Below are 23,641 nucleotides of genomic sequence, written 5' to 3'. Positions count from 1 at the left end.
TTATCACAACACGTATGTTGTAATATGGCTTTTATTTCAGTCGTGAAGAGAGCACGACAAAACCTATTCCCCCTCGGGAGACTGAAAAGATTTGGCATGGGTCCACAGATCCTCATAAGGTTCTACAGCTGCACCATCAAGAGCAACCTGATGGGTTACATCACTGCATGGTATGGCAATTGCTTGGCCTCCGACCGTAAGGCACTACAGAGGGTAGTGCGTACGGCCCAGTACATCACTCATGCCAAGCATCCTGCCATCCAGGACCTCGGTGTTAGAGGAAGGCCCTAAAAATTGGCAAAGACCCCAGCCACCTTAGTCATAGACTGATCTTTCTGCTACTGCACGGTAAGCGGTACCAGAGCGCCAGTCTTGGTCCAAGAGGCTTCTAAACAGCTTCTACCCCAAAGCCATAAGACTCCTGAACAGCTAATCAAATGGCTACCTAGATTATTTGCATTGCCCCCCTCTTTTTTGCGCTGCTACTCTCTGTTATTATCTATGCATAGTCACTTTAATAACTCTACCTACGTGTACATATTACCTCGACTAACCGGTGCCCCTGCACATTGACTCTGTACTGGTACCCCCTGTATATTGCCTCGCTATTGTTATTTTACTGCTGCTCCTTAATTATTGTTAATTTTATTTTGTTGGTATTTTTAACTGCATTGTTGGTTAAGGGCTTGTAAGTAAGCATTTCACTGTAAGGTCTACACCTGTTGTATTCGGCGCATTTGACAAATACAATTTGATTTGATTTGAATTCCAGTCTTGGTCGGTTGATCTGATTGAACATGAGGACTTTTTTGGAATAAATTTCCATTGATGACTGTAAAGGAGGACTTCTACATCATACCCCATTAGCGTTAGTAGTGATTTGATCATGGTCATGATTTGATTTAGATCAATTGTTCTCAGGTGTGGGTGTGAGTCTGTGAGAGCAGTGTGGACAGTGCTGTGGTGCTGAAACGATCCGAACTCCCTAGACACTGGGCAGCACTTAAGGACATCACTGTGGTGCTGAAATGGTTTGAACTCTGTAGAGACTGGGCAGCACTTAAGGACAGCGCAATGGTGCTGAAATGACAGACTCGACATACAGATAGATACACGTATTCAAAAGTGTGAATTGGAATCTGACTTCTTGATAACAATTTATATTAAGTTACCCTAAATACAATGCTGAAGCTACTATAGTAACAACATTGTACAACATAATTGTTCCTTAACTGGATAGTAATGGAGTTGAGCAGTTTCGGTTGTCACAAAAGTGGAATAAGGAACGGTCCCTATTCCTCTTGTGCAATTACTCAATATAATGCTATGCAATTTACCTAAGTATTAAGTAACAAAATGTTAATACGTTGTTAATAGTGTAATTACAGTGTTACTACACATGTATAAAGCAACTTAATTTGGTGTTACCGAATTCCCTGAGAATTGTGTGTGTGCCCAATGGTAGTATCCCCTACTGGCCTATGAATACAGTGCAACCCATTCTGCTACTTTACAAATGCATCTTTCTTAATTTCTCCTTGAAGTAATCGATATGTTATGACTGAGTAGATGAGAGTTTAGTAATGGAACCCTTGCTTACACGTATACAACTGTATTAGATCAGTGATTACTTAAAGCAGTGTTTCTCACTTAAAAAATGTTGTCTTTGGCCTGGTTTTAATGCTTTTGACAGAGCATAATTACCTCTCTTTGCTTTCTCAATCCATTCCTGTGGGAACCTCACAGTGTGTACATTTTTATTTGACCTTTAGTTGAATCAGGTATGTTAAGTGCTATGGTATAATGAAATTGTGCCCCTGTATTGAATGTATTGAGAAACACAGACTTAAAGGAAAGGTAGAGAGAAGGATGCACTGTAAGCGTGTTCAATTCAGGTCATACTAGCTCAGGCAGCATTCCCATTGCATGACAGAGAAAATAGAGATTGTGGGAGACAGTGAAATACAGGGAGCGAAGGGGAGGAAAGGGAAGGAAATATGGACAGATGGGTAAAGAGAGAGGGGGAGGGGTGAGCCATAAGGAGAAAATATGATTGTGACTGTGAAGCAGACCAATGTTTCCTGTGTGTAGTGGTCAAGGTTATCAAAAGCCCACACAAAACTACAGTGGTGGAATATCTACTTCCTACTTTTTGGATCTGCAAGGCCTCCTACATAGTGCATGTGAAATTGTACATTTAAAGACTATAGAGGACAAGAATGGGAGGAGACTAGTCACTATTTCTCGTGTGTCAGGGTTACCATGGAGAAAAAGTGTGGGCTTCTCTTAAAAAATTGTGCCCTCCTTTCCTTCAGTTCCTACCCCTACTATATCTCTCTTCCACCTTTTCCACTGCGTTGTCAATGATTCACAAACCTCCATTTCCCCTTCAGGTAGCTAGTTCTATCAGATGTTCTCTTCTCTTCTTCTCATGTGTAACGCTAGTCCTATCGTCCTTCTAACCCATTTTCCTCTTTCCATTTTTCTTTTCATTCTGCTTGGAATCTCTCGCTCTATCCTTTGCAGATCATCTGTCCCTCCAGCAGTCCCTTACGGTCTATTCTTTACTCAGTTGCCATGGCGATGAGCTGGGGGCGTGTGTGTGTGAGTTAGAGAGAGTGAGGGAGTGGGTGTTGCGGAAGTGACATCGATAGAGCTGAATTTTTGCTTCCTGTGCACTCTCTCTCTATTTCTGGAGGTGCAACTTTAACAGTGCACAAAATATAACACACAGTCAAATTGTATACAGTATTGCATTCTCGTTGAACTGGGAATGTAAATCACCTTCCTCTAAGTAGGAGGGTAATAATTGTGTTGCTTGGCTGTCCTCCCAGCACAATGAATGCATGGGCAAATTATAGAAATGGATCTCTATTCTGTTTTTATCATTGTCATTCGACCAACAGAGAATTAAAACTAAAATGAAATGTCACATACCTTTCAATAAAAAATTGTTAGGTTTGTCTTATTGCCAAATACAATATGCAAGAGTATGTTTGTTTTATTCATGTTAATGTTAGTTTCGTTGTGCATCCCTGTCTCCTAGATTTGGGCATAAGCCCATGTGATATGTCGTGAGCATCACACTGCTCGGGTACACACAGGTCTATTGGTTAACATTAAAGGTGCACTATTTAGCCTTTTTACAAATTGGTATGTGAAGAATACTGCTTATACAACTTATTATATGCACTGAACAAAATATAAACGCATCATGCAACAATGGCTGTGCAAAGCTGCTGGTTATTGGCGGGAACTGTAACATGCTGTTGTACACGTTGATCCAGAGCATCCCAAACATGCTCAATGGGTGACATGTCTGGTGAGTATGCAGGCCATGGAAGAACTGGGACATTTTCAGATTCCAGGAATTGCGACATGGAGCAATGCATTAATATGCTGAAACATGAGGTGATGGTGGAAGATGAATGGCATAACAATTGGCCTAAGGATCTGGTTACGGTATCTCTGTGTATTCAAATTGCCATTGATAAAATGCAATAATGTTCATTGTCCGTAGCTTATGCCTGCCTGTACCATAACCACACTGCCACCATGGGGCACTCTGTTCACAATGTTGACATCAGCAAATCGCATTCCCACATAACGCCATACTCGCTGTCTGCCATCTGCCGGGCACTGTTGAAACCGGGATTCATCCATGAAGAGCACACTTCTCCAGCGTGCCAGTGGCCATCGAAAGTGATTATTTCCCCCCTGAAGTCAGTTACGACGCCAAACTGCAGTCAGGTCAAGACCCTGGTGAGGACGTCGAGCAAGCAGATGAGCTTCCCTGAGACGGTTTCTGACAGTTTATGCAGAAATTATTTTGTTGTGCAAGCCCAGAGTTTCATCAGCTGTCTTGAGTGGCTGGTCTCCGACAATCTCGTCTGTGAAGAAGCTGAATGTTGAGGTCCTGGGATGGTGGGGTTTCAAGTGGTCTGCGGTTGTGAGGCCGGTTAGACGTAGTGTCAAATTCTTTAAAATGACGTTGGAGGGGGCTTTTGGTAAAGAAATTAACATTCATTCAAATCTCTAGCAAAAGCTCTGGTGGACATTCCTGCAGTCAGTATGCCAATTACACACTCCCTCAAAACACAATTTGTGGCATTGTGTTGTGTGACAAAGCTGCGCATTTTAGAGTGGCCTTTTATTGTCCCCAGCACAAGGTGCACCTGTGTAATGATCATGCTGTTTAATCAGATTATTAATATGCCACACCTGTCAGGTGGATGGTTTATCTTGGCTAGGGAGAAATGCTCACTGACAGGGATGTAAACAAAACTGTGCACAAAATTTGATAGAAATTTTCATTTTATTTTACTAGGCAAGTCAGTTAAGAACAAATTATTATTTTCAATGACGGCCTAGGAACAGTGGGTTAGCTGCCTTCCTCAGGGGCAGAACAACAAATTTGTACCTTGTCAGCTCGGGGATTTGCACTTTTTTGTGCATATGGAACATTTCTGGGATCTTTTATTTCAGCTCATGAAACATGGGACGAACACTTTACATGTTGCATTTATATTTTTGTTCTGAACATTTAAGCAATAAGGAATGAAGGGGTGTGGGTATGGCCAATATACCAGGGATTAGGGCTTTTCTTATGCATGACTTAACGCCGAGTGCTGGATACAGTTCTTGTGGCAATATACCACAAACACTGGTTGTCGGCGTAATTAGAGCAGTAAAAACAATTGTCATGTCAGTGGTATATGGCCTGATACAGCGCATTCGAAAGTATTCAGACCCCTTGACTTTTCCCACATTTTGTTACGTTATAGCCTTCTAAAATGGATTAAACTAAAATAGTTGTTTTCCCTCATAAATCTACACACACTACACCATAATGACAAAGCAAAAAGACGTTTTAAGATTTTTTTGCAAATTTATAAAAAATATACATATCATATTTAAATAATAAATAAGTATTCAGACCCTTTACTCAGTACTTTGTTGAAGCACCTTTGGCAGTGATTACAGCCTCAAGTCTTCTTGGGCATGACACTACAAGCTTGGCACAACTGTATTTGGGGTCTTTCTCCCATTCATTCAAAGATGTTTGATCAGGTTCAATTCCGGACTGTGGCTGGTCCACTCAAGGACATTCAGCGACTTGTCCTGAAGCCACTCCTGCGTTGTCTTGGCTTTGTGCTTACCGTGGTTCCTCAATTAAAAGTTACGAGCTTATACTGCGACTGTTTGTGGTAGATGGTGGCATTCTGTCATTGCACCACATTATCACAAGGGGGAGTTAGAACGCTGATCTATTGGTAGTCTGAACTTAAATGTCCTGCATCAGGCAACAACAACAAAAACTGTCGGTGGTCCTGGAGATAAGAGAGAACTTGGGTAAATACAATGGGGGAATTTCACTTGACATGTGGACTGACGATTTTCCCAAAAATAGGCACAGTGGGCTTTTGGTTTCTCTCCCTCTAAAAACAGAAATTAATCATTCTAATTAACAAACTGGCTTTATTTTCAAATTAGTAAGAATGTCTCAACCCATGTTCAAGAATGGGCATTTTTCCTTTATTCAGATTACAATCGTTCACTTTTTGGTTATTTGAAATCATCTCCAAAATATCGTAATTTTTTTAAACAACGCTATTATTATTATTATTAACCGTGCGTATTAATTATATAACTAGGCTACCTGGAGCCCCTTAGATATTCTCACAGATCAGATTTGCTCTAACGAAAAATGCCCCTTAGATAGTCATTTAGAATCCTCCAATCCTCTAAATGCAATTATTGGTGGAGAGTCACGTCATTGGTGGAAAGTCATGCGGCATTGGCGGAGATGAAGAGGACGAGGAACGAGATGGAGTCACAATCCATGCCAGGCAAACATGCAGCTGATTCTTTTAAAAACATGTTTATAGCATATCAATGTGTATTCCGAGGCAAATGAGGCTTCTTCATCAAGATCTTCATCATTTCGTTAATAAAATAATGATTCAAATACTCTCGCCAGCTTTGATCTATGCCTGCGCCTGCAGGGCCCAAAGGTCTTTGTTTGTCAGACGAATCATTGGGTCGAAACTACAGAACAGTAATTAACAAGAGAATTAACACATGGTTAATGTTCTGAAGAAAAAAAAAAGATATATATATATATTGGTCATATTGATCATGGCTCCAGAGTGGCGCAGCGGTCTAAGGCACTGCATCTCAGTGCAAGGCATCACTACAGTCCCTGGTTTGAATCCAGGCTGTATCATATTTGGCTGTGATTGGGATCCCCCCAACAAGCAATAGCCTACCCACGTGTGGTCAACTATTTCAGCACTGTTTCGCGCTGCTCTGAGACAAGCAACATTTCTTAATTAATAAACATATACATTTTTAAACATTTTTTTTATTAAACCTGCATTATAATTGTATCAAAGACCCGTAGATATTCATTTAGAATCCTCTACATTTAATTAGATCTACTACTGTACAAGGACATTTTATGGATCTGCCAGTATTTTCATTTAGAGATTCCGTTAAAGAAATGTGTAGAGGGGTAACTTTCTTCACCAGTTCTCTTACCATTTTGTTCAATTGTGTGATTAGACTACCAGTTGGTGTAACTGTAATGTTAACTGTAATGTTAATTCTCACAATATTAAAAACGTTCATATGCGTTCATGAATTAAATCGCTTTAGCCGCCATGTTGCGGTTGATCTGAGGAAGGATTGACTCGATCTATAAGCCCAGGACAATATTAAAATGGGCAACAAGATACACTACAAGAAAGGGAACACATATATAACCGTAGAAAACGGTTGCAGATCGGAGGGCCATCAAGCGAAACAAATCAATGAAGCATGGGTAACAGTAAACTCTCTGATGACTGGGTAGGGTAGTGGGCCCACGCCTTCCGCTTCTCCCTTCCCTTGGTGCGAGGTTCTGGGCCGGGAGGGTCGGGAAGGTGACTTCAGCTCACACCCGAGCTCGGATCCCCGCATCTCCATGTCGCCTGGGGTGCGCCCCATTTCCCCATTAGGCGCGGCCACATGGCGCACCCCCAATATCAAGGTGCACATGGGCCTATTTATATAATGAACATGAATTCAGAGGGCAGAAATTATTAAATATTAAAGTATGAGACCTCTCACTAAAGGCATCATACAAAAGTTATACGCATGGAATATAGCAATAAGAATGTCAGTTTAATATGCAGTGCAGATCACCTCCTATAACCCTTCTCAGAGTTTTAAGAATTGTGTGTTTTCAATTATTTGTGACATTGTGGCCTTTAAAGTATATTGAAGATAGAAACAATAGGATTTGAAGCAATAGCCTACCCATGTGTGGTCAACTATTTCAACACCGTTTCGGGCTGCTCTTAGACAAGCATGTGGACTGGTCTTGATAAATCAATGAGATTTTTATTTTCACTGAATCTCCGTTTGGTTATTGATTAGACTACAATTAGGGTGTGGAAATGTTTGGATTATTTTGCTCTTAGTACTGTAGCCTACTCCCGACCGGTCATGTTGTACAGCGTCATATTTTCCTAACGGAAACCCTGAGGGTTTAGTTTTTAGTTTTTCTTGGAATAGAAACACCATAATATTAATCAAATTAATTCATCCAAATTTATTAAAATCAATCCCATATACTATGTTCTTACAAAAAAAGGTTTTAAATTCTCTAGTACAGCCAATATTAAAGACTGTCAAATGCTTCTCAAAGATGCCCTCTGGCGGTCAAACTAGCACCAGCTAGCATTAATGGTAACAATGGCTGACACTTAAATAACGTGCTATAGAATTCTGCGGCAGTGTGCTGCTGTATGACGCAACTTTTACAGTAATAACCACTGTAGGGTCATTGTCCTGTTGGAAGGTGAACCTTTGCCCCAGTCTGAGGTCCTGAGCGCTCTGGAGCAGGTTTTCATCAAGGATCTCTCAGTACTTTGCTCTGTTGATCCATCCCTCGATCCTGACTAGTCTCCCAGTCCCTGCCGCTGAAAAACATCCCCACAGCATGATGCTGCCACCACCAGGCTTGGCATTTAGGCCAAAAAGTTCAATCTTGGTTTCATCAGACCAGATAATCTTGTTTCTCATGGTCTGTCCTTTGGGTGCCTTTTCACAAACTCCAAGCGGGCTGTCGTGTGCCTTTTACTGAGGAGTAGCCTCCATCTGGCCACTCTGCCATAAAGGCCTGATTGGTGGAGTGCTGCTGAGATGGTTGTCCTTCTGGAAAGTTCTCACATCTGCTGTACACAGAGGAACTCTGGATCTCTGTCAGAGTGACCATCGGGTTCTTGGTCACCTCCCTGACCAAGGCCCTTCTCCGCCGATTGCTCAGTTTGACTGGGCGGCCAGCTCTAGGAAGAGTCTTGGTGGTTGCAAACTCCTTCCATTTAAGAATGATGGAGGCCACTGTGTTCTTGGGGACCTTCAATGCTGCATAAATATTATGACATGGTTTTTGCTCTGACATGCGTTGTGAACTGTGGGATCTTATATAGACAGGGGTGTGCCTTTTCAAATCCTGTCCAATCAATTTAATTTACCACGGGTGGACTCCAATCAAGTTGTAGAAACATCTCAGGAATGATAAATGGAAACAGGATGCACCTGAGCTCAATTTCGAGTCTTTTAGCAAAGGGTCTGAATACTTGTGTAAATAAGATATATATATATATATATATATATATATATATATATATATATATATATATATATATATATTTATATTTATATTTATTTTATTGGCAAAATTAAAATGTTATTTATTTTCTTTATTTTGTTGGCAATATTATGTGGTATTGTGTGTAGATTGATGAAAACATTTGTTTTAATCAATTTTAGAATTAGGCTGTAATGTAACAAAATGTGGAAAAGGGGAAGGGGTCTGAATACTTTCCGAATGCACTGTATACCACAGCCTTCAGCCAATCAGCATTCAGGGCTCGAACCACCCAGTTTATAATCAATTAAATATTTCTGGTGAGCCTTGTCCAATCCAGAACAGCCCATTGGGTCAGGAGCCAGTTTCTGTATCGTGAGGCAGCACATAGATATAGAATAGAGGTCTCTCTCTTTCTTTGTCAAAAGACACCACTGTCTTTCTATCTCATGGAAGTTTCTGAATTGAGGATAGGTCTATTTTATTTTTAGGACAATCCATAACCCTGATTGCCAACTCTATTTACAGCAAACTCTGCTGCTACCTTCTGGAGAAAATAATTGTTTTTTTTCTGCCATTACCACTCTACCACTGTTAATTGTGCTATTGATCCCAGTTTTTGTTAAAATGTTTCAATGAACAAATTCCTCTCATCTCATTCTTAGATGGAATTTGTGCCTCCCCCTTGTCCTCGCGGCCCCAGACCCCTTCCAATGGCCTGGCTTATGATCCCCCGGGATGGAACCCATGTCGCTCGATGAGAACTGGGAGTCAGCGCTACATGTTTGACCAGGAGGAGGTAGGATGAATACCTCCATCTTGTTCACAAGAGACAAGCACATGCAGGACATGGAACACAACCACAGTCCTGCTGATTTTCATTTCTGCCTAGCTCTTAATTGGTCAGTGAATCTATTTGATTGACTAGACTAGAGAGTCCACATTGATCTCTGAAGTATTTACCTATATGGGTATGGTGCACCTAACCCCTGTGTGGATCGGAGTGTTGTCCCTAACCAATAAAGGTACAGTTTGTTTTATATAGATCATTTGAGTATCCAGACTAGGTCCTACTTTATTCTGTTACCTATTAAAGGTGATGTGTTTAAATGTTTTAACGCTACTAGAGAGTCCATACACCAGACTACCTAGGTCTTTATCAGTCTAGGATTGAGAGACGGGTGAGAAACAAGGTACCGCAGTGGCCGCTAGGACAGGTTGTATTGAATGTGGTGTCGTATGGGCAGCCCAATTCTGATCTTTTTCCAACACTAATAGCTTTTCGTCTTTTGACCTATCAAATCAGATCTTTTCACATCAGAGCTCATTTAGAGCTGATCTGATTGATCAAAACACCAATTAGTGAAAAAAATATCAGAATTGGGCTGCCTGGGTAAACACAGCCATAGAGATCCACATCAGATCCCTACCGCTGTTTAATTATTCAATTATATTTCTATTAAATTCTATACGTTTCCATTAGGTCCAAGTGGGGGTTATTGAATTATTTAGTTAATAAGAGGTGTCTCATCAAGTGGTTATGAACATATTTAAAGAATTGCTGTTGTAAAGAACAGCAAGCATGTTATTGTATCATACCATTTTTTTTACATTTGTTTTTGTATTATCTTTCCCCCCATTTGAATACTCCTATTTTACAGCTCATACATATACAGACTGATGAAATTAGTACAAGCTAAAGCATTAATGATGCAATGCAATATATCAGTGTTTTATTAGTTCCGATTAGGAAAGTGGAAGTGGACAAATTTGTGGATTAAAGTAATTAATCAAAAAAGTTGCTAATTGAAAAAATAAATACATTTCCGCTCTTGGTAGACGCAGTTTAATACAACACGGGGCAGTTCACATGTGAGAGCTGATGTCCCAAAACTAGCCACTGGAGGGAGACATTATTCAACAATACAATGAGGTATTGTACTGTTTATAGTACAGTAGTCTTGCAAAGACCCCCCCAGTCCTCCAAAAAGTGTCCGGGAGACACTTTTTGGTTGTTGTAAATTGAACCTTATATGATCGTAATCATTGTTTTAGGGTTAGGGTTTACTATGAAAATGAGCGGAATCCCTCTTACCTTTTCCTTTAGTGTGGATGGGATGGGGGATGAAATGAATCTATTGATCTGAGTACATAGCACAAACATTGATTATAGTTCATTATTAATCATAGTCATACAAAACATCCCCAATATGTTTTAGTCACTGCACGTACTGGGGAGTGCATTTGAAAAATCTGTGCAATTCTATACCAGTGAATAAAGGAAAAAAGCTATTTAACTTAGATTCAACTTAATAGATCTTAAGTCAATTGGGATGACAATTTGTCATTGCTAACGTTACCATTGCTACACTTTTTGTGTGTGTTTTCTGCTACTTAATATGAGACAGTATTACAATGCCTATGTCACTTGTGGCTCACGTCACCTGTCTGGGGAAATACCTGTGGAAGAAGGTATTTCGGACCACTCGCTTGTCCTTCCACTGTCCCTTAGCCAAGGTCTCTTTGCCCCAGCTAACAGCAGAACCCACTAAACATAATGTACAGTAACTCTCCAAGTTCATTGAGGTTGTGCTGAGACATCTACTTTTCTCTCTGTGGTATTTCATGATGTCAAACAACGGTGTATAGTAAAATGATCTCCATGCAATATGTCGGATGTAATATGTGAACTCAATGCAACATCTGGGAAAATGTCACAATTTCAGAGTTACAGGATCAACAAAGCTACTAGTGTTTATATAGAGGATAGGGGACATAAGAACGGCTCACAAATTAAATATGACATTTAATACAGTATGTGCTGCATGGTTTTGGAGGTAGCAGTAAATTACAGTATATGATAAATTCATATTTTCAGATACAAGGTCAGTAGTACTGATATTAAAGGGATATTTGTATCTCTGAAGTGTACATAGTTGCTAAAGAGACTTGAATTGCCTCCACTGTCACGATTTCATAATGTAATTGACACAAGACTGATGGTCAGTAATACAATGAATTACGTTAAAGCTATGGTCTGGAATTTGGAAATCTGTTCAATGGTCATTTAAATGAATGGATATTTATTTACAGATTAATTCCTAAAGAATACAACTTATAAATGCATCATGAACTTAGCACAACCTTCTTTCAATACAATAACCCACATCAGGTATACAATGACATACGGTTCTATTGTTTAAAAGCAACAAAAACATAAACAATGTACATTTTCTAAATGTGTTAAACGATCATGTGGATGTCACAGACTGTCAAGAGTTTGTGCTGTCTATGAATTGGAGAAGTGTTACGTTTCCCTATCCCCATCCGAAAGGCTGTATACCGATACACATTGTTTTATTAAATACCAGAATGTAGCTTTAATCCCAACCTTCTATTCACTTTGTTAACTATTTGTGTCAAACAGAGACAACGTGCTTCTGGGTAAGTCTTTGCGTGTTCAAAAGGAACTTGACCTTTCACCACTGTGAACCACATTGGGAATGTGTTGTTCTAGCCTTTACTTTAAGTGTGGTGGAAAATGCCCTTGGTCCTTGAGACAGTCAACTCTCAAAGGTTTAGATTTCAGTAGGGGAGGTTTTCAGTTTTGAGCTGTATTATGTTAAATGCTGTACATATATTAAGTCATATGAAGGTAACTGAACATTTTACACCATGAAATGGACATAAATAAAAAAAATAAGAACATGTAGCAGTGTTACACAACTCATTTTTTCTTATACAGTATATGCTCTGGTTTTATATGATCATTTAGCATAAATTAAATAATCCATTTAGCATACATGAAATGATTTAAGATCCTGTGCAATCACTTTTTTATTGCAGGACAACAGCTAAAGAAAGTGAGGCTTTAGTGCCCAACACCAGTGATTTCTACAGTATAGGGGAGGTGCTAGTAGGAGGGATGAACGGGCATGGAGTGACCAAGGTACAATCTGAAGAATTGACTTTGACCTCTCTGACCCTCTGTTCCTACCATAGGTTCACCCTTTACTAATGCGCGAGCGTCGCTCAGGCTCTCAGCGCAGTGAGCGCACCAAGCTGCTCCGAAGGACAGTCAGTGTGCCGGTGGAGGGGAGACATCAACACCCTGAGATAGGTATGTAGAACATCTATCCCGAAAAGATTTGTACTGGATTACAAAGTGAAAAGTATATAAATGCATTGCAGTTCAATAGCACCAATTCAAATACATTGTTTTTCGTTTTTCTGGGTATCTGCAAGCTCTCGTTAAGTACATGTATGCTTGCAGTTCCCAAGTATTTGTTAGGAGTTAGGAGTCGATTTAAATACACCACTATGAAAGCATACTGTTGGTTACCATTCGGCTTTGCATTCCTTCTCTGTGCCTTTTTATGTGTCAATCAAATCAAATTATATATTATAAACCATCAGTAGCTCACATTCATGTTTATACCTCAAATAAATAAGAAGTGCCCACTTGCAGTCTTTTGTTGTTGAAGTGATGCATTGACATGATGCACTACAGTATGTCAAACAACAATTTGACCGTATTGGTATTTGTCAGGTTCAAAATATTATAAAATGTTTCATTATACTATTGTGCTGGAAGCATAGAATAGTTTAATTATTTAAATAGATTTGTAATCAAACTGCACCATGAAACAAGCTAAACATTCCCTGATGGCTGGTTTAGAGAAAATCTCCTTTCCAATGGTCAGTGTTGGCATGTGTCGTAATCAAATACAGAGATGAACAAATGCGTATGGAAAACAATAATTTCATGAATTTCGGGAATGAAATGCCTATAATTGTGCCTCAAAGAATAAATCTATTGGCTTTGTTGATACAATTGTTAATACTCTGTAGCCTGTACATTAGTTGGTGGGTCGTTCAACCAATTCGGTGCCTTTTGATAAATCTAATTAGCGTAACAAAAAAATCCCTATAAAATGTGTCAGTTTATATCCAATCAAATCAAATTGTATTTCTCAAACGCGCCGATAACAACAGGCGTAGGTAGACCTTACAGTGAAATGCTTACTTACAAGCCCATAACTTACAATTTAGATTTAAGAAAAATAAGTGTCAAGTAAAAAATTGAAAATAAAAGTGACAAATAATTAAACAGCAGCAGTAAAATAACAATAGCGAGGCTATATACAGAGGGTACCGGTTCAGAGTCAATGTGCGGGGGCACCGGTTAGTCGAGATAATTGAGGTAAAATGTACATGTACAGTAGTTAGAGTTAAAGTAACTATGTATAGACAATAATCAGAGAGTAGCAGCAGCGTAAAAAAGGGGGCGGAGGGTAATGCAAATAGTCTGGGTAGCCCTTTGATTAGTTATTCAGAAGTCTTATGGCTTGGAGGTAGAAGCTGTTAAGAAGCCTTTTGGACCTAGACTTGGCGCTCTGGTACCACTTGCCGTGCGGTAGCAGAGAGAACAGTCTATGACTAGGGTGGCTGGAGTCTTCCTCTGACACCGCCTGGCATAGAGGTCCTGGGTGGCAGGAAGCTTGGCCGTACTCACCCTCTGTAGTGCCTTTCGGACAGAAGTCGAGCAGTTGCCATACCAGGCTGTGATGCAACCAGTCAGGATGCTCTCGATGGTGCAGCTGTAGATCCTTTTGAGGATCTGAGGAGCCATGCCAAATATTTTCAGTCTCCTGAGGGGGAATAGGCTTTGTCGTGCCCTCTTCACTACTGTCTTAGTGTGTTTGGACCATGATAGTTTCTTGGTGATGTGGACACCAAGGAACTTCAAGCTCTCAACCTGATCCACTACAGCCCCGTCGATGAGAATAGGGGCGTGCTCGGTACTCCTTTTCCTGTAGTCCACAATCATCTCCTTTGTCTTGATGACGTTGAGGGAGAGGTTGTTGTGCTGGCACCACACGGCCAGGTCTCTGACCTCCTCCCTATAGACTGTCTCATCTTTGTCGGTGATCAGACCTAAGCTAGAGATATCTGTTTGTTTTTTTGCATTGGATACAACTCAATCCACCGCATCCACCGATGTTGCACTTCCGCATCTGCTGTGAAATGTGACAGAGCTAGAGTGGTGTTGTTCAGATCACGAGACATCCCAATACTCGGTCTTCTCAGAAAAATCATCTGTAGCGTCCGAACAAACTATTATTCCTCTGATGAGACTTCTCATGATCACAGTGTTCCCCGTTTTGCTGTACTACCCCCACAAGAGTCTTTGGACTCGCCTAAAGTCAGTACAGCCGATCTGTTTACTTCTGTCTGTAGCGTCTGAACAGTTTGGGTTACAAACTAATATCCCTCTGTGGAAAGGTGAGGCTCTCCTGAACACGTACATGTCTGAATGTCCCCCGGTATCAGTTGAAAACATTTATGGAAGTACAGTATATACAGTGCTTTCGGAAAGTATTCAGACCCCTTCACATTTTCCACATTACAGCCTTATTCAAAAATGTATGAAATGTGTTTTTCCCCTCAATAATCTATATACAAATATCCCATAATGACAAAGCTAAAACGCTTTTAGAAATGTTTGCTTATGTATTTGGTTAAAGCGCCTTTGGCAGAGATTACAGCCTCAAGTCTTCTTGGGTATACAAGCTTGGCACAGCTCTATATGGGGAGTTTCTCCCATTAATCTCTGCATATCCTCTCAAGCTCTGTCTAGTTAGATGGGGAGCGTCACTGCACAGCTATTTTCTCTCCAGAGATGTTCAATCGGGTTCAAGTCCGGGCTCTGGCTGGGCTACTCAAGGACATTCAGAGAATTGTCCTGAAGCCACTACTGCGTTGTCTTGGCTGTGTGCTTAGGGTCGTTGTCCTGTTGGAAGGTGAACCTTCGGCCCAGTGCTCTGGAGCAGGTTTTCATTAAGGATCTCTCTGTACTTTGCTTCGTTCATCTTTCCCTCGATCCTGACTAGTCTTCCAGTCTCTGTCGCTGAAAAACATCCTCACAGCATGATGCTGCCACCACCATGCTTCACTGTAGGGGTGGTGCCAGGTTTCCTCCAGAAGTGACTCTTGGCTTTCAGGCAAAAGAGTTCAATCTTGGGTTTATCAGACCAGAGAATCTTGTTTCACATGGTCTGAGAGTCTTTAGATGCCTTTTCACAAACTCCAAGCGGCCTGTCATGTGCCTTTTACTGAGGAGTGGCTTCCGTCTGGTCACTCTACCTTAAAGGCCTGGTTGAGTGCTACAGAGATGGTTGTACTTCTGGAAGATTCTCCATTCTCCACAGAGGAACTCTAGAGCTCTATCAGAGTGACCATTGGGTTCTTGGTCACCTCTCTGACAAAGGCCCCTTTCCCCTGACTGCTCAGTTTGGCCGGGCAGCCAGCTCTATGAAGAGTCTTGGTGGTTCCAAACTTCTTCCATTTAAGATTGATGAAGGCCGCCTATGTTCTTGGGCACCTTCAATGCTGCAGAAATGTGTTGGTACCCTTCCCCAGATCTGTGCCTCGACACAATCCTGTCTCTGAGCTCTACAGATAATTCCTTCAATCTCATGGCTTAGTTTTTGCTCTGACATGCACTGTCAACTATGTAAATAGACAGGTGTGTGCCTTTCCAAATTATGTCCAATCAATTCAATTTACTACAGGTGGACTCCAATCAAGTTGTAAAAAGGATGATCAGTGGAAACAGGATGCACCTGATCTCAATTCTTAGTCTCATAGCAAAGGGTCTGAATAGTTATGTAAATAAGTTATTTCTGTTTTTTACTTTGAATAAATTTGCACACATTTCTAAAAACCTGTTTTCACTTTGTCATCATGGGGTATTGTGTGTAAATTCAAATATTAAATATATATATATTTTAGAATAGGGCTGTAATGTAAGAAAATGTAGAAAAAGTCAAGGGGTCTGAATACTTTCCGAATGCAATGTAAACCGCTGTGAAATATATTTTCCATTATCAAAATTTTTGTATTGTCAGCTGTTTGAAGCTGGTATACAAAACCGAGAGTAAAAGAAAAAAACAAAACTTAAAAACGGGAAGCATAGAAATAGCGCACATAGAACAGACCTACCGCTTCTTAGACTTACTTTCTATGAGAATGACAGATGCATAACTTGAATTTTGTAACTTCAAAAGTTACATATTGCAGCTTTAAGTACCAAATAAAGTAACAATATTCATAATTCCATCTTAAATCAGCCATGAATCCCCTGACAGGGGAAATAGAAGCTTGTTGTATTCAACAGGGAGAGGCAGTTTAAGCAAAATTAATAAAGGCTAGAAATGTTTTAACAGTTTCATGTTGTCTATCTATGCTGTCTATCTATCGATAACAGGGTTGATGAGTCATGCTTGACTCACTCAGTTTTCCACCACAAAACACCAGAAAATGGCCAAAAATAGTAGAACCAGCTCACCTGCTTTTACGCTATGATTTGACTATTAGATGTTCAATGTTTCTTTAAAAAAATATAAAATAAATAAGGAATAGTTTCACATTTATATTATATTTATCTTATATTAACATGAGAGTTCAGTTCACATGAAAGAGTTGACCTTAAAATTAGGAAAACATATATAAATATATTTTACCTTGTCCATGTGGTCAATATTCATTTACTATAAGAGACTTTTAAAATTCAATATTGCTGCACAATTTCTACTTAAGATATCAAATGGACCCAAAAGGCACGCATTTTATTAAACGAACGACCCTGGTACCTGTAACGGCTGTCTAAGTCGTTCTCCTCCTCAGACGAGGAGGAGGAGTAAGGGTCGGGCCCAAAATGCAGCGTTGAATGTAGACATACTGAATTTATTTGATAAGACAAACACTGACACGAACTACACTTGATAATTACAAAATAACAAACGACGTAGACTGACCTGAACTTACATAAACACGAAAAACGCATGAAACAGGAACAGACTACCTAAACGAACGAACAAACGAAACAGTCCCGTGTGGTGCAAACAGACACAGGAACAATCACCCACAAACAAACAGTGAGAACAGCCTACCTTAATATGGTTCTCAATCAGAGGAAACGTCAAACACCTGCCTCTAATTGAGAACCATATCAGGCAACACATTTAACCCAACATAGAAACACATAACATAGAATGCCCACCCCAACTGACGCCCTGACCAACTAAACACATACAAAAACAACAGAAAACAGGTCAGGAACGTGACAGAACCCCCCCTCTAAAGGTGCGAACTCCGGGCGCACCCCTAAAACTCAAGGGGAGGGTCTGGGTGGGCATCTGTCCGCGGTGGCGGCTCCGGCGCAGGACGAGGACACCACTCCACCATTGTCTTTGTCCCCCTCCTTAGCGTCCCTTGAGTGGCGACCCTCGCCCCCGACCATGGTCCAGGAACCTTCACCAAGGCCCCTCCTAAATATAGACAACTCAGGACAGAGAGGTAGCTCAGGACAGAGAGGTAGCTCAGGACTGGAGGGCGGCTCATGACTGGAGGGCGGCTCATGACTGGAGGGCGGCTCATGACTGGAGGGCGGCTCATGACTGGCGGGCGGCTCATGACTGGCGGGCGGCTCATGACTGGCGGGCGGCTCATGACTGGCTGGCGGCTCTGGCAGCTCCTGACTGGCTGGCTGCTCTGGCAGCTCCTGACTGGCTGGCGGCTCTGGCAGCTCCTGACTGGCTGGCGGCTCTGGCAGCTCCTGACTGGCTGGCGGCTCTGGCAGCTCCTGACTGGCTGGCGGCTCTGGCAGCTCCTGACTGACTGACGGCTCAGATGGCGCTGGGCAGACGGATGGCTCAGATGGCGCTGGGCAGACGGATGGCTCAGATGGCGCTGGGCAGACGGATGGCTCAGATGGCGTTGGGCAGACGGATGGCTCAGACGGCGCTGGGCAGACGGATGGCTCAGACGGCGCTGGGCAGACGGATGGCTCAGACGGCGCTGGGCAGACGGGCGGCTCAGACGGCGCTGGGCAGACGGATAGCTCAGACGGCGCTGGGCAGACGGATGGCTCAGATGGCGCTGGGCAGACGGATGGCTCAGATGGCGCTGGGCAGACGGACTGCTCAGACAGCGCTGGGCAGACGGTCGGCTCAGACGGCGCTGGGCAGACGGACGGCTCAGATGGTGCTGGACAGGCAGGCAGCTCAGACGGCGCTGGGCCGACGAGCTGTGCAGGCAGCTCAGACGGTGCTGGGCCGACGAGCAGTGCATGCGGCGTTGGGCAGACGGCCGACTCTAACCTGCTGAGGCGCACAGTAGGCCTGGTGCGTGGTGCCGGAACTGGTGGTACCGGACTGGAGACACGCACCTCAAGGCTAGTGCGGGGAGCAGGAACAGGGCACACTGGTTTCTCAAAGCTCACTATTGGCCTGGTGCGTGGTGCCGGAACTGGTGGTACCGGGCTGGAGACACGCACCACAGGGAGAGTGCGTGGAGGAGGAGCAGGGCTCTGGAGACGCACAGGAAGCCTGATGCGTGGTGTAAGCACTGGTGGTACTGGGCTGAGGGCACGCACCTCAAGGCGAGTGCGGGGTGCTGGAACTGGAGACCTGGTACGTGGCGCCGGCACCAGAGAGCTGGTGCATGGGGCTGCCACAGGAGAGCTGGTGCACTGAGCTGGCACAGGACGTGCAGGGCTAGGGAGGCGCACAGGTGGCCTGGTGCGTGAGGCTGGCACGGTCTTCACCAGACGGCTAGCCCGCACCTCAGGACGAGTATGGAGAGCTGACTCAGGTGGCATCAAATCCCCGACACGCTCCGTCGGGCGGATGTCGTGCCTCATGCACCAAACCAGCAAATCCCTCATTACTCTCTCCTCCAATTTCCCCATTAAATCCTTCACAGTCTCTACCTCGCTCACCTCCAATACCGCCCTCACCGGCTCCTTACGGTAATCAGGAGGAGTTGGCTCAAGTCTCCTGACTGACCCAACTACACTCCCCGAGAGCCCCCCCCCCCCCCCCCCCCCCTAAGAAATTTTTGGGTTTGACTCGCGGGCTTTCAGCCTCGTTTCCTCATATCGCCGCCTTTCAGCTTTAGCTGCCTCCAGCTCTTCTTTGGGGCGGCGATATTCTCCTGGCTGTGCCCATGGACCTTTACCGTCCAATATCTCCTCCCATGTCCATGAATCCTTTGTGTGCTGTTGCTTTCTATTCCGCCGCTTGGTCCTTGGTTGGTGGGTGATTCTGTAACGGCTGTCTAAGTCGTTCTCCTCCTCAGACGAGGAGGAGGAGTAAGGGTCGGGCCCAAAATGCAGCGTTGAATGTAGACATACTGAATTTATTTGATAAGACAAACACTGACACGAACTACACTTGATAATTACAAAATAACAAACGACGTAGACTGACCTGAACAAGAACTTACATAAACACGAAAAAACGCATGAAACAGGAACAGACTACCTAAACGAACGAACAAACGAAACAGTCCCGTGTGGTGCAAACAGACACAGGAACAATCACCCACAAACAAACAGTGAGAACAGCCTACCTTAATATGGTTCTCAATCAGAGGAAACGTCAAACACCTGCCTCTAATTGAGAACCATATCAGGCAACACATTTAACCCAACATAGAAACACATAACATAGAATGCCCACCCCAACTCACGCCCTGACCAACTAAACACATACAAAAACAACAGAAAACGGGTCAGGAACGTGACAGTACCTTTGTATATTCTGAATTAGAGATACACTGTATTTGTAGAAAACAAAGTTTTCAGATTTATCTAGTGCCCCATGGAATTGGCTGGTGGTGGTAATGTGCAATTATGAACATTAACACTTTTTCTAATTCAACAGTATTTGTGAGTGGGTTTCACCGTGGGACAGCAGTATGTAATCATGTAATTAATGATGGAGTGAATAGGTTATTTTCCCACATCAACAATTAATGCTGGCTATTTTATTAGTGGTTCACAAATTGGTTCACAAATTCTTCACCTTTAATTGTCCTGTTATTCTATGTAGATTAAATGCTTTTGGCTGTCAGCTAAATGGGTTTTGTTAAAAAAACAGCTTCTGAAATTACATAACACGATCTGAATCCAGAGTCCCAATACTCAGGGGAAAAGTTTAAAAAACAAAGATGTGACATGGGAACCACGTCCATGCATGTTATTTCCACTTGACTACAGTCTGTCTCATTACCCAACTTTAAACCAAAACGCAATTACATGGTTTAAAGTTTTGCTGATTTTACATTGAATTGATGTCTGCCAACAACAAACTAAACATTGGACGGAGGTCTGTGGCCAGTGGGAGAGCATTCAGTTCTGCCTTAAAAAACATTAAGAACAGCTGCTCTTCAGGTGAATACAGGTGGAAGCTATGATCCCTTACTGATTTAACTGTCTCTTGTTAAATCCACTTCAGTCAGTTTAGATGAAGGGGAGGGGACAGGTTAAAGAATGATTTTTAAGCCTTCAGACAATTGAGACATGGATTGTGTATGTGTGCCAGTCAGAGGGTGAATGGGCAAGACAAAAGATTTAAGTGTCTTTGAATGAGGTATAGTAGAAGGTGCCAGGCGCACCGCTTTGTGTCATGAACTGCAACGCTGCTGGGTTATACATGCTCAACAGTTTCCCGTGTGTATCAACACTTGTTAAGCAATTGTTAAGCATTTACAATTGATTAAATGTAGATTGTTTGTCACTGGCCTACACATTGTCAAATTTTTTACAAATTAATTACAAATCAAAAGCTGAAATGTCTTGAGTTAACCCTTTATGTTATGGCAAGCCTTAATACGTTCTGGAGTAAAAATGTGCTTAACAAGTGACATTATAAGTTGCATGGACTCACTCTGTGTGCAATAATAGTGCTTAACATGACTTTTGAATGACTACCTTATCTCTGTACCCCACACATGCAATTATCTGTAAGGTCCCTCAGTCGAGCAGTGAATTTCAAACACAGATTCAACCACATACACCAGGGAGGTTTTCCAATGTCTCACATTGGCTGTGATAGGAGAAAACTGAGGATGGAACAACAACATTATAGTTACTCGACAATACTAACCTAATTGACAGAGTGAAAAGAAGGTAGCCTGTACAGAATAAAAATATTCCAAAACATACATGCTATTTGCAACAAGGCACTAAAGTAATACTGCAAAAAATGTGGCAAATCAATTAACTTTTTGTCCTGAATACAAAGTGTTATGTTTGTTTTGTGGCAAATCCAATGCAACATTACTGAGTACCACTCTCCATATTTCAAGCATTGTGGTGGCTGCATCATGTTATGGGAATGCTTGCAATCATTTTTCTGACTTGGGAGTTTTTCAGGATAAGAAAATGTATGGAATGGAGCTAAGCACAGGCAAAATCCCTAGAGGGAAACCTGGGTCAGTCTGCTCTTCACCAGACACTGGGAGTTGAATTCACCTTTCAGCAGGACTATAATCTAAAACACAATGCCAAATCTACACTGGAGTTGCTTACCAAGAAGACAGTGAATGTTGGCCGAGTTACACTTTTGACCTAAATCTACTTGAAAATCTATTGGAAGACCTGAAAATGGTTGTCTAGCAGTGCTCAACAACCAAGTTGACAAAGCTTGAAGAGTTTTGAAAAGAACAATGGGCAAATGTTGCACAATCCAGTTGTGGAAAGCTCTTAAGAGACTTACCCAGAAAGACACTCAGCTACAAAGTATTGACTCAGGGGTGGGAACATTTTCTAAAAACATGTTTTCACTTTGTCATTATGGGGTATTTGTTTATTTATTTTTTATTTAACCTTTATTTAACTAGGCAAGTCAGTTAAGAACAAAATCTTATTTACAATGACAGCCTACCTCTGGCCAAACCCTATCCTGGACGATGCTGGGCCAATTGTGCACCGCCCTATGGGACTCCCAATCTCGGCCGGTTGTGATACAGCCTGGAATTGTGTGTAGATGGGTGACAGAAAATATACATTTTACTCATTTTGAATTCAGGCTGTAACAACAAAATGTGTAATAAGTGAAGCGGTATGAATACTTTCTGAAAGCACACGCACACGCACACACACACACACGCAGCAATCATTATTGGAATTGATGTCCAGGACTCTTGCATTTGCAGCACAAGAGAGAAGAACACCATCACAAGTTTTACACATCAACAGTGTACCGTGATCGGTTTGAATCTGTACTTTAACAATATTATACAATGAATTGGACCCCGTTTGTGAAAAAAAAAAGCAGCTCTTGTGCCAAACGAAGTACTACACTGCCCGTTTGAAACTAGATTGTATGAAATAGATACAAATCAAAAGTTAACCGTACATCAGTTCAAACATGCTCTCTCTCTCGTAATGCTTGAATGCTTTTATACTTTTACACTGAATACAAGTTTTGATGAAATAGGGTAATGCCCATATTGAATGTGGGTTTTTTGTCTTGATTGACTTTTGTCTTAATCAGCTGACAAGTGTCCTTGTGTCCCACTGAGCTTACAAACTACCCAGTGCAGATCTTGTTTTAGTAGGAATTACGTAATCAGGCACTTTGAATAGTCCAGGAGATGAGCACCGATAAGCCTTGATATGATAATAGGCAATGTGTGTGTGTGTCTGTGTGTGTGTGTGTGTGTGTGTGTGTGTGTGTGTGTGTGTGTGTGAGACACATTTAAAATAATGAATTATAATATAGTGGGGAAAAGAGTTCAGTCGAAGAACATAAAATGATACTGCAACATCACCGAGGTCAGATCTCATCTCTCTCCTGATGGTAACCATGGTAATAACCAGGCTGAGGTCTGTTAAATAGTAATAGATTTTTCTATGACTCTTATGTGGATGCTGTTAAAAATATTTGTTAGTCTGATGTGATTAATGAGGAGCATCCAGACACTGCACTTGATGAATTTATGAAATTGCTTCTTCCAATTATTTAACATGCACCTGTTAATTAAGAAACTGACTGTTAGAACTGTTAAGGCTCCATGGATTGATGAGGAATTGAAAAACTGTATAGTTGAAAGAGATGGGGCAAAAGGAATGGCTAATAAGTCTGGCTGCACATCTGACTGGCTTACTTACTGAAAATTGAGAAATTATGTGACTAAACTTAACAAAAAGAAGAA

The 23,641-nt window shown here is 41.9% G+C and overlaps 1 protein-coding gene across 4 annotated transcripts in view; it reads left to right on the top strand.

Moving 5' to 3' along the window:
• Positions 1-23,641, top strand: part of LOC129831105 (ras/Rap GTPase-activating protein SynGAP-like) — a 102,836-nt gene that overhangs the window by 17,761 nt on the left and 61,434 nt on the right. For all 4 annotated transcript variants that reach the window (XM_055894141.1, XM_055894142.1, XM_055894138.1 and 1 more), the window contains exons 2-3: positions 9,301-9,434; positions 12,638-12,755. In XM_055894141.1, coding sequence (XP_055750116.1) covers positions 9,301-9,434; positions 12,638-12,755 — 252 coding nt within the window. The remainder of the gene's footprint in view (positions 1-9,300; positions 9,435-12,637; positions 12,756-23,641) is intronic.

This window comes from Salvelinus fontinalis, chromosome 32 (assembly GCF_029448725.1).
Source record: "Salvelinus fontinalis isolate EN_2023a chromosome 32, ASM2944872v1, whole genome shotgun sequence".
Classification (NCBI taxonomy): Eukaryota; Metazoa; Chordata; class Actinopteri; order Salmoniformes; family Salmonidae; genus Salvelinus; species Salvelinus fontinalis.
Note: the sequence above shows the minus strand (reverse complement) of the source record. Positions and strands in the feature narration are given on the sequence as shown.